General features: G+C 58.9%; 1 protein-coding gene across 1 annotated transcript in view; it reads left to right on the top strand.

The window, feature by feature from the left end:
* The window catches only part of SARDH (sarcosine dehydrogenase), a 61,933-nt gene that overhangs the window by 42,952 nt on the left and 6,715 nt on the right, over window positions 1-12,266 (top strand). Inside the window, 1 exon segment of the mRNA XM_030306511.1 lies at window positions 787-884. Coding sequence (XP_030162371.1) covers window positions 787-884 — 98 coding nt within the window.

Raw genomic sequence — 12,266 nt, forward strand, 5'->3', positions numbered from 1 at the left:
CGGGGAGCCCACCCTGGGGTGCAGAGCCAGGCTGTTGTCACTCAGTTCCGTTTACCGTGTGCCCTCTGTGCCGGGCACGTTGGGACAGGAGCAAGGACAAGCCATGTGAGAGGTGCCCCGTCAGATGTATCAGAGCCTCAGATTCAGGGAGTCGGGGAGGGCTTCCTGGAGGAGGTGGCAGCCAAGCCAAGACCTGGAGGGTGACGGAGGCTTAACCAGGGGCAGGGCACCCGGGTGGCAATGCCGAGGAGTGCAGGAAGGAGTGAACGAAGTCCTGGAGGGAGACAAGGGGGCAAGGGGCCCAAGAAGTGAAGGTTTCCGTGGGTAGTGAGAGCTTTGGGCCCAGCGAGCTCTCAGGTAACCCATCAAGCACGAGAGCCGGACTCCCGGGTGCCGGTGCTGGGGTGCGGGAGGTGAGGAGGGCAGCCCCTGCCCTCAGGGAACTCGCCAACTAGGCTCCTGCCCTGGGACTTGGGGGGCACTTGGGGGCGTTAGATGGTCAGGCCACTGCCCCAGGAGCTCGGGTGAGTCTGGTCTCTACCCGGGCTGGGCTCACCGCCCATCATCGTTGCCGCTGAACGGGCTTTCTTGCGGACTGGATTTTTGGCAGGTGCTTCTCTTGGTGTGCTGTTACTAATACCTGTCCGTTGTCCGTCTGAGTCACGGCGACGGGGACTCGTCCTGCTCACTGCTCTGTCCCCAGTGCCTTCCTGGCCCAGAGCCCACGCCCACAAGTGCTCAGCAAGAGTTTGTTGACTGACCAGCCGACTTTGTTCTTGCCCACAGCCGGGCCATTCTCCAGGAGGTGCTGGACGCAGACCTGAGCGACGAGGCTTTTCCTTTCTCTACCCACAAGCTGGTGAGAGCCTCCGGGCACCTGGTAGGTACCAACGGGCGGCCTCTCCTGGGTTGTGGGTGGCGGCAGGGTGCCTGGGGCTCGGGCTTGGGAGCCTCTGTGCCCCACTTCGCCGTGGGGACTTAGATGGTCCTGCCCACGGGCTGTTCGGACTCCAGAGGGGTGATGGGTCCAAGTCAGGCCTCACCGGTGCTCTGCCCAGTGCCCCGCACATGCTGGGGGGCTCACCCCCAAGCTTCCACCAGGAAAGACAGCCTCGACACCCACACAGCCGCCCTCAGCGTCCCCTCGTCAGAGGCACGGGGCATCATGTCCTCTCGGGTCAGGGTGGCACGTACTTGGGACGTGTTGGAAACGACAGGACTGGGGACAGCAGAGCGGTTTGCTACCGTGGCTGGGCTCCGTGGCCTTTGGGGAGGCACTTGGCCTTCCCTGGGGTTCTTCACCCCCCACCCCGCGCCCACGTAGCGTTGTGGATGTGTGTGGGTGCTCCTCTCGAGTTGCTCCCCAGTTCTAGAAAGTGCGAGTCCCGGGACCCGAGGCTTCCGGCACTGCGGCCGGTGTCGGGGCTCTATGGGACCCGGCTCTGGCAAGAGGTTTCTTCGGAGACCACAGGGGGTGGGGGCGGTGGGCAGGGGGGACCAGGGCCGGGTCCAGCTCTGGGCCAGCACGTCCCTTCCCGGCGCCTCAGCGTCCTTGTTGGAAATGAAGCATCCTGGGCTCCGTTCTGACTCCCCGAGGCCGAGGGAAGGAGCAGACAGTAAAGGGAGCCTCGGCCACTATTTGCCGGGGGCTTGCTGGGCACCAGGCCCCGTTCTGAGCACATGGCGTGCGCGTGTCCCACTTAATGCTCACGAGTACCCAAAGGTTCCATTACGAGGCTCCTCAGCCTCAGCACTGTGGACGTTCGGGAGGCCGGAGGCTGGCCTGAGGGGCACCCCTGGCCTCCACCCACTCGATGCCAGGAGCGCCCCCAGCAGTGACCACCACAAATGTGTCCAGACGCGACCCAGTGTCCCCAGGGGGCAGAATCGCCCAGGGAGAACAGCTAGTCTGGGATTATCCCGCGTGGCGGTCAGGGTCATGGCCAGGTGCGCTGGCCCAGGCCCTACGGCAGCTCATGATGTAAGGAACTGAGCTCAGAGAGGTTGGGCAGAGCGCCCCCGGCCCTCAGCTAGTGAAGCATTAAAGCACACAGATACGCGTCCACGAAACGGACAGGGCCGTCAGGCGGGGGCTGGGGGGTGGGGTGGGGGTGGATGGACAGCCGGGCGGGGGGTGCACCTCTCCCTTCCCTCTGCCTCCATGTTCGTCCGGGTCGTGGAAGAGTGGGACCCTGGCCTGCAGAGGGGCTGGAGTTCGGGGCCCAACCTGGGTCCTGTTAGCACTGGGTCCTGAGGAGGCCGCCAGAGAGAGGATGGGGACAAAGGCCGGTGTGCAGAGCAGGGGAGCACTGACCTTCACTCCCCGGAGGCGGAGCTGAGGGACAGGAAGCTGGGGGGAGGGGTCTCTGTCTACCCTGTCTCGCTTGCTTCCTGCCTCCTTTGTGCAGAGCTGCTTGCCAGGACCAGAGAGGGTGGGTGCTTTGAGAAAGCGGCACAGCTCGACCCAGGCCCCGGCAGGCTTCCGGCAGGCTTCCAGCGGGCCTCGACGGCAGCGGGGCTGTGGGCCCCCATGCGGTCCATGCAGCGTCCAGCCCCATCTGGGATTGGGTTCTGGCTCGTGGAGGTGTGAAGGGGAGTTGAGAGGCTTGGTGTCCGCCCGGCCCGCGTGTGGCTGGGGTGGGGGAGTGGGGGAGAGCACCAGGTGGGAGCACTTCCCTTCCCAGCCCGGGCCGCTCCAACGAGGCACCTGGGGCTTGTTCTTGGCCAGTGTACTTCAGCCGTCTCCCGCCCCGGGGGCCGGCCCTTCTCAGCCCTGGCTGCCTCCCTAGGCCTGGCCCGTGGCCGTCTGGCTGCACTTTGGCCGGCAGGGCCGGGGAGCCGGGCTGGGTCAGGTCTCGGGCCGAGGGGAAGCGGGGCCAGACTCCGGGATGACCCCCCCTCCCTAGGGTAACAGAGGCCAGACACAAGGTGAGGGTGTCATGGGATGCCCGGGTCCAGGCACAGGACGCCGATGGGGCGGCTTCTCACTGTCTCCTCTGGAACTGACCTCCTGGTTTTGTCAAAAGTGTTTTATGACTTTATGAATGAACGTTCGGTGTGGTGGTTAAGAAGGAGAGGGGCCTGGAGGCAGAGCTCCCTTCTAGCGTGACCCCTTTGAGTGTGACCTTGGACCTGTCTGAGTGTCTTCCCTCCGCCCTTGGCCCGGGGGTGGCTGGTGCGTGAGCAGGGGCCTCGCACGAGGTGCCAGCCCAGAGCCCGCCTGCCGGAGTCCGGCTGAGGGGATGGTGGGCACCGCGTCTCACTGTAAATACTGGGGACATTTGTAAACCGAGAGCAAGGACACGGAGGTCCCTGTGACTCTGCCCCCGGCAGAGCCGAGGTCAACAGGTTGACATCGCATCTGCTTCCCCCGACCTGCGTCTGTAAGGTTTAAAACAGAAGACAGCGTGTGTGCGCAGGTTTCTTCTCTGATGACGGTGGTGACAGTGTTCCGGTCCCTTTAAACATTCTCCAGGAGCCACTTTGAAAACCCCTGTGGTCGTCTCTCGGCTCCTTGAGCAGCGTCGTGCTTGGGAATAGCCTGGGGATGAGCTCCCCTTGACGGTGGCCCTTTTAGGACTCTGATCGTTGACCTACGGCGGGTCCCTCAGAACCGGAACCAGACCCAGACCCAGAGGTGTCCCAGGTACACAGTCCGGGCCCGCTGGGTCATTCCATGGTGGGGTCCTTTGGTAGCTTCTGTCTCCTTGCTGTGCCCCGCGCTGTCCCAGGCCTCTGGTGGGAGGGGCGCAAAAGTTCAGAGCTTGCCAAGCCGGGTCCCGCCTGCGAGAGGCTGGCATCCTCAGCTCACACTGGCCAATTCGGGTTCTCCTCTGAGTCCTGACCAAACCGCAGGATCTAGTCCCGATGCTGACCTTCCTCCCCGCACCTCTGCCCTCTACCACCCAGCCCCTGCGCCCCCACCTGGCTCTAGAATTAATTCCGGGCTTGTTGGCTGGGAGCAACCCCCTCACTGGTGCCGGGGGACCTGGAGGCCCTGGGATGCGCCCCTCCCTCCTCCACAGCCTGGCTCACAGCCTAGCTGGGGTGGGGGTGGGGACAGAAAGGACTCGGCAGCACAGCCCCGCCTGCATTGGAGACGGGGCCTGGTCACTCCCCGGGCAGCTGACATGGCAGTGAGGAAGGTCCCAGGAACAGGTTCCCAGGAGGGAGAATGGAGTTGTGGCAGGGCAAGCGAGGGAAGACAAGGGGACTCGGGCCTCTCAGCTGGGGAGGGGCCCGGCCCGGGACAGGGGTCCCTCATCCCACGGCCCCCTGACCCCCTTGGCAGGACAAAAGGAGCACACACCCTGGGGGTGACCAGCACAGGCTTCTTTCTCTCCACTGCCTGGCTAGAAGCGCATAGCGGCTCCTACAGGGGACGTGACAGCCAGCGCCCAGGGCGGGGGGGACGCTGCCTCACTCCTTAGGAAGAGCGGCCAATCTCCAAACACACGGATTTAATGTCCTGCGGGGTCACTCGTGTGTGTGTGTGTGTGTGTGTGTGTGTGTGTGTGTGTCCTTGGATGCTGCGGGGCCTTTAGGGGGCTGGGCAGTTGGGTGAGTGCAGAGCCCAGAGTCTGTCTGGCGCCTGGCTGTGTCACACAGCCCTCTTCTGTTCCCTCCTCCTCCCTGCTGCTCTGGAGGTCACGTCAAACAGCCTGGAGGTGAGGTCACTGCAGCCTGCCCTGTGGCCTACCGGGAGGACCCCATCCTGCCCTAGGGGCTGGGAGTCCCCCAGGGGGCCTGGTGGGCCCGCTCCTAGACATGACAGAAACGGGGCAAGAACATTCGACGGGTGCGACGAGGGTGGGGTAGGTTGGTGCCCAGCTGGGGCCCCAGACGCGCCGAAATCCCACCTCCGGGTATCCCCTCCCCGGGGCGATGGAGGCGTGGGCCACACGGAGCAAAGGCTGAGGTTCCTTAGTGGTGATGTGACGGGGTTTGCTGACCTCAGAATGGCCCAGGCCCCCTGTTCCAGGATGGTCCAAGCCTAGGGTGCAATGGCCTCCCCATTCACTGTCCAGGAAGGGGAGTGGGGAAGTCAGCCGCTGGCCGGGCCTCAGGCTGCGGGACCTGAGCTGCCCTCGGCCCCGTGGTGGCCTCACAGGCAGGGGGGGTGGGGGGGGAGGGGCGGGAGCTGGGTCAGCACAGAACCCGAGGGTTCGGGAACAAAGTCACCCCAGTGCTCAACAGAGCTGGGAGCCTCTAGTCTTGCCCCGGCCTTCTGGGACCACCTCTCCTGGCCCCGGTTTCCCCACCTGTAGCACGAAGCCTGGACGGTGTCTAAAATCCTTTCTGGGCTGCCCTGCAAGTCTGTCCAGACAGCCTGAACTCTGTCTGAATCCAGGGGGATTTCATATTCTCCCAAATAATATCTCGCCCCGGCTTCAGCACGTACCGACGCCACATCCCTCCGCCTGAAGAGGTGCTGGGCCAGAGCGTGGGCCGGGCCAAGTTGTACGGGAGGTAATTGGGTTCCAGCCAACCAGATGCAGAAGAGGAATGTGTAGCCGGCAAGGCCTCCTGGTCACAATGTGCGGAATGTTGGGGGCCGGAGCCCCGACCGCAGCCGGGGCCCAGGGCGGCGAGCGGGACCCTGCCACCGCCCGCCGTGACCCACACTCACGGCCGACAGACGGGTCGACGACCCCGGCTGAGCCGCGTCCTGGTTTTGCAACAAGTCCCCAAGATCTCGGGCCCCCAGCTTCCCCGAGCCTCGCATTCCTAGAGGAAGGGCAGGGAGGAGGGAAGCGTCTCCTTGGCAGGAAACTGACCAGATGTCCTTGCCTTCACATGTTGGCCTCGAGGCCAGCGAGGGTCCCAGTGGGAAGCACTCTCCCAGCGTGGTTACCGGGGGAGACGTGGTGTTCCTGGCGCCTCGGCCGAGGACGGGGGGCCCCCTCTGGAAGCTCGTCACGAGGCCCGTCACGAGGCACAGTGATAAAGTGATTGTCTCCTGAAAATTAATTTCAGGTCAAAAGGAAATTGGATTTCTCCTCCCGACGGTGTGAAGGGCTCGCCGTGGCAGCGTTGGGATTCGATTAGCTCGGGATGGAATGTTCTCCCACCTGCACGCGTTTCGCGGACAGTCGGGGGCTCGGGCCTTCATACAGAGCCGCCCGTAGCTTCTCAGAGCCTGTATTCATTTGACAGTGGGCTTTTAGCGGCTGCCTAAGAAGTCGCCTCGCACAACATGCCCAGATTCGTCCGTGGCTCTGGGAAGCCAGGGGGCGGGGGGGCGGGTCCCGTGGGTGTGGTGGAGAAAGCCGCCGTGTGGCCACAGCCACTGTTCAAGGCACCCCCTGGGGGACCGGGTGGCTTCTTGCCGTGAAAGCATGAGGTGAAGACGCGTCTGGATGGCGTCCGGGGCAGGAGCTTCAGAGGTTCTGGAAGCTCCCCTGGGGTAGGGCTCTGTCCTTTCTCTACAGGCAATGAGTGGTGTTCTCGCTCTACTGTGCTCTGTGGTGTAGACAGCTCAGGGACTATCCAGGGTGGCTTGAAATCTGCGGTTCCAGGGGCAGCTGGCTGGCGAGGTGTGCTTTCCGCTAAGGAGCGCAGGGGGTAGGGTCTGTGGCGCATCCGGCCTTCCGGGGGCCTGGAAGAAGGACCCCGAGGGTCGGACAGCTTCTGTGGAGCTTTTCAGATCCTCAGAAAGGGTCAAGTTTTCAGATCCTCAGAAAGGGTCAACTTGTTGTTGACTTGTTGTTGACTTTGTTGTTGTTGTTGACTGATTGATTTTGAGAGAGAGCGTGCACATGGCGGGGGGGGGGGGCAGAGAGAGAGGGAGAGAGAGAATCCCAAGCAGGCTCCACACTGTCAGTGCAGAGCCCGATGTGGGGCTCGAACTCACGAACCGTGAGATCATGACCTGAGCCAAAATGAAGAGTTGGACGCTTAACTGAGCCACCCAGGCGCCCAGAAGGTCAAGTTTTTGACATGTGACTTGAGCATCATACCTTTTATTTATTCTTATTCTTGGAAATTGGTTTGCAAACATCCTCTCCCACCCCCCCACCCCCACCCCCTTCACCATGCCCCCCAACTCCTGCCATCACCACTATCTTCGTTACCATAATCACCTTCCCCAGAGCCACCACCCCCACTGCACACCCAGCCTTCTGGACCAGACCGCTGGGGGAAATTGCACATCCCCCCTGCAGATAGATCATTATTAGAATCGAGGATGTCTTGGGAGCCTCCAGGGAGGTTGAAAAATGAAGATCCTTGAACCTATCGCCAACATTGTCTCCCCTTTTCCTGGGGGTTCAGGACGCCAGGCCCCTGCAGAGGGCCGCCCATGCTCTGATCTCTGCCCACCCCCTGCCTCCAGGGTCCCTGGGAATCCTCATTTATGTAAGAGATGGCTGAGTTGGGAGGATGTGCACGGGGTGTTGGGGGTGCTGTTACACAACCAGATGCCTGGAAACTTGTAAGAGGGCCATGAGCTAATGTGATCTGAAAAGGTTGGACATGCTGGTCTGAGTCCGTGGGCACAGCTGCCGGAGCCCTCCTGCGATATTTACCCGGAAAGGCACACTCCGGGCTTGTTCTGGTGACGCACGTACCCAGGGCATCCCACGGGAGCCACGTGGCCTCCCCTGCCCGGGGGCCCCTGCGTGGCCTTTGATCTGAGCCGCGGCGGCCCAGCACCTCCCCGGACTCCCGTCCCGCCCACGGAAAGCCGGCAGGAGCGCCCTGAGGCACAGCATGGAGGCAAGCTCCCAGATCACGTCTTGCTAGAACCCAAGCACCCAGTAATCTTCAAGTGAGTCTGTCAGGGCAGGGAGTGTGGATCTCACGGCACGCGCACGGGCTCTCCACTTGGAAACCCTGGCGGGCCCCCCCCCCCCCCGTGCTGCCCGCTTCCCAGTTGCGAGGCCTCCCCCCGAGTACTGGGCGGGCTGGTGCCAGCGGGAGAGCCGCGGTGAAATCTGTAGGAAGACTAGTGAGCCACAGTGAAATCACCAGCAGCGGGAGGAGCATTTACACCACGGAAAGTGCTCAGTGCTACAGAACACCCCCCTACCCCACCCCGGGAGACGATTATCAAACATTTCCCGGGACATCAGCGGGCCTGGGGCAAGCGACCAAACTCCCCCTGAGTCCCCGCTTCCTTATTTGGGCCGGTAACACCACTTCCCCCGTGGGGAGCACCCTGCCTGGGGCTTTATGGGGATGATTCTATTGAGTGCTCCCGTGAGCCTATGAAGGACATACGGGTTTTTATTTTTTTTAATTTTTTAATGTTTATTTATTTTTGAGAGAGAGAGAGGAGAGGGGAGCCACAGAATCCAAAGCGGGTTCCAGGCTCTGAGTTGTCAGCACAGGGCCCGTCGCGGGGCTCGAACCCACGAACCGAGGGATGGTGCCTGAGCCAAAGTTGAACCCTTGACCCACTGAGCCCTCCTCCCAGGTGCCCCAATGAAGGACATACTGTTATCATCCTGGACTTGCAGAAGAGACTCAGAGGGACATCAGTCACCAGGGGACTTTTTATTCACTTACTTATTTTTTTTATTTTTATTTTTAAAAGTCTATTTTTTTTGAAGGGGGAGGAGCAGGGGGGGAGAGAGAGAGAGAGAGGACGAGGGAAAGAATCTTAAGCCCACCTCCATGCTTTGCCCAACGCAGGGCTCAATCCCACGAACTGTGAGATCACGACCTGAGCGGAAATCAAGAGTCGGACATTCGACGGACTGAGCCGCCCAGGCGCCCCTGGGGACTCAGAGTTAAACCCGAGCTCACGCTCTCAGCCACCATGGTGCCTGCCGCTTCTGTGGGTGGCTGGCCCGTCATGGACCGGTGTCAGCACGAGCGTCTGCTGCCCTTCCCTTGCTCCTGGCACCCAAAACATTAAGAAAGCAGTCCCCCAGTCCCCCTGGGCTTTAGGTGCCCATCCATGGAGAAAAGGGTGTTGGTTCTGTTCTTACCATTTCAACCTTTTTTAAGCATGTAGTTGAGTAGTAGTCACTGGATTCACATTGTTGTGCGACAGATTTCCAGGACTTTTTCATCTGGCAAAACTGAAACTCCATATCAATTAAACAACAACCCCCATTTGCCCTGTCCCCAGCTCCTGGTAACCACCAGCTACCCTCCGTCTCTATGAGTGTGACTAGTTTAATTCCATGGAAGTGGAATCATATAGGACTTGCCTTTTTGTGTCTGGCTTATCTCACTTAGCACGATGGCCTCAAGGTTCATCCGTGTTGTAGCAGGTGTCAAAATCTTTCTTTTATTGGATGATAATATTCCATTGTATGGATAGACCCCAGTTCTGTTTATCCTTTCCTCGTTTCTCAGTCGGGTTATTTTGTTGGTGTTGAGTTGTAGGGGTTCTTTATGTATGCTTGTTATTAACCCCTCATTACATATATGATTTGTAAATATTTCCTCCCTCTCTGTAGGTTGTCTTTTCACTGTTGGCTGTTTCCTTTGATACACAGAAATTTTCATGTTTGACGTAGCCCCATTTGACTAATTTTGCTTTTTGTTACCTGTGCCTTTGGTGTCATATGCAAGAAATCATTGCCAAGTCCAATGTCATGAAACTTTCCCCTGTTTCTCCTGGGAGTTTTACAGTTCTAAGACGTACAGTGAGGTCTTTAATCCATTTTGAGTTAATGTTCGTATATGGTGCAAATGCGGCTTCATTCTTCCGCATGTGAAGGTCCAGTTTTCCCAACACGTTTGTTGAAGAGACTGTCCCTTCCCCATTGAGTGGTCTCGGCAGCCTTGCTGGAGATCGTTTGGCCACACACGTGAAGGTTTATTTCTGGGCCCACTTTTCTATTCCATCGGTTTGTTTGTCTGATTTTATGCCAGTACCACACGCTTTTCGGTTACGGGAGCTTTGTAGTTAGTTTTGGAATCGGGAACTGCAAGTTTTGCAGCCTTACTCATTTTCAAGATTGCTTTGGCTGTTTGAGGTCCCTTGAGATTCCGTATGAATGCTAGGATGGATTTTTCTATTTCTGCAAAAAGTGTCCCTGGGATTCTGATAGGGATACAGTGAATCTGCACACCGCGTTGGGTAGTATTGATATCAAAATGATACTGTGTTCCAATCCATGAACATGGGATGTCTTCCCATTTATTCATACCTTTTTTCGTTTCTTTCGGCAAAGTTTGGTAGACTTCAGTGTAGATGTCTTTTACCTCCATAGTTAGGTTTCTTTTTAAGTATGTTGTTCTTTTTGATACTATTATAAATGGGGTTTTTTAAAAATTTCCTTTTTGGATTGTTCATTGCTAAGGTATAAAAACCCCATTGGTTTTTGTGTGTTGATTTTGAGCCTGTGTTTATTAATTCCAACAGTATCTTGGGGGGCCTTTAGGGTGAGAGAAGGGTCCTGATTTAAGGTCCTTCCTGATGACCTTCCATGATTTTGTGACTTCATCCAGGGCCTGTGGCTCCTGTAAGAGAGTGGGGCTCTGTTTTGCAAGGGGGTTTGCCTCGGTTTGGGGCTTGCTTTTGAAGGCAGTCCAACCCAGTCTTTGCTGGCAGGTGACTGTGTCCCAGGCACCATGCTTCCCCTGAACTTGATGATCAGAAGCACTGTCCTCTCCCATCTATCAGATGGGGGCACTGAGGCAGGGAGGAGAGGCTGACCAGAGCCCATGATCCAGATATCCTCATTTTTAGCTTTTCCTCTTTATTGTGTGTCCCTGCTCAGAAGAAATGAGCACCCCCTCCCCCAAATCCACTGCTTCAGTGGAAACAAATGCAAGATGTCTTGAAAACCAGCAATTCTGTGAACTTAGAAATGCACCTGGGCTTCCCCAAACTCCCTCAATTTGCCAGAAGCAGAGGCCCATCTGCCCCTGTTTTACTCCATCGTTTGGGAAGTATTTATTTAGCACCTACTGTGTGCTGAACCTGTGCACAAGGGTGCAGTAGAGAGCCAGGCAGCCGGCCCCTGGCCCCGGGGAGTGGGGCGGGGGGGTGGGGGTGGGGTTCCTGGGAGCCGTGGAAGAGGCTGGGAAGAGGCTTTCCACCGATGAAATCACGGAGCCCCAGGGCCTGACCCTCTCACTTAACTGGGACCGTGTGTGTCTGACACGAACCTGGGCCATTAATGGGGGAGCTTTAAAAATGATTTTTCCTATTTCAAAATGAGATTGGCTTTGAGCCCCAAGCTCCTCTGTGGGCTGTCTAAAATTAGAACCCCGTTGACAGGCAATCTTTGTCAGGGGCCCACGGCTTGCACTAGGGAAGCAGGGAAATGTCAACAGTACGTTTTCTGTGTCGATTGTGACTTTTTTGAGAGGCCTGGGCAAATGGCAACTCAGAGCAAATGTTCACTGTTTCCAGAGCTTTCAGAATCCAACCCCTCGGCAGCGATGTGATTAAAGTGTCAGGTTTGTAAGGAGCTGGGTCTGTGCTCGAGAGAGTGGCCTCTGCCCCCTCCTGTGTAGACAGTAATCCAGTTGGAGCCGCACAGGCTCGCAGCAGCGATGGGGTAGGCTCCTTCCTCCCCGTGAGCTCTGCACTTTGCTGTACTTTCCATGTCCCTCTTGTGACAAGGACGGTCCTGGAGCTGCGGGCTCAGGCCTTACCCCCGGGGACACCGTGGACTCGAGGATTTGCCCGAAGGCCAGGAAGCAGGCACTGTGGCTGGGTTGTAAATGACCAGTAAGCAAACCAACCATACAGGACAGGTCACAGGCCGGCGGGCAGGGCGCTGCCCGCTGCTGGCTGTGGCCCCCACACAGCTGCCAGCCTGGTACCCAGAGGCCAGCTGCCCCATCAGAGACGCATGGCGCCTCTGGGCCTCTGTTTTTGCATCATCCCCTGGGTGTTATTTACATGGGTCTCTGCCACCATGTGGGAGAAGCGCTCCAGTGACGGAATGTGTGTGCAGAACGTAGCCCAGGGAACACTGTGTCAACAGCACTGTCCTCTCCGGGCCGTTGGGGACGCACAGTCCCTTGCTGGCCCCTGGGGCCCAGCTGTCACTGAAGTGGTCCTCACAAAGGTCCTTTCGACCCCGCTGTATGCCCCTCTCTCTCTGTCCTCCCCTGAGCACCTGCTCCAGCTCGGTGCCCTGGCCCCTGCTCTCCGGGAAGGCCTGTCTGCAGCGGGAAGCTCTGTCACCTGCCAGCCGGGCCGGGCCCTCCCAGGCAGGCACCTTCCTGCCCAACACTTGCCCACCCTGAGCGTGGTTGCCCGAGAACTGGCTTGTGCTTCTGGCTCTGGCCTTCTAAGACTCCAGGCCGGGCAGGGACGGGGGTGGGGCAGAGGCTGTGTGTGTCTTCAGAGC

The sequence above is a fragment of the Lynx canadensis genome, chromosome D4, assembly GCF_007474595.2.
Source record: "Lynx canadensis isolate LIC74 chromosome D4, mLynCan4.pri.v2, whole genome shotgun sequence".
Lineage (NCBI taxonomy): Eukaryota > Metazoa > Chordata > Mammalia > Carnivora > Felidae > Lynx > Lynx canadensis.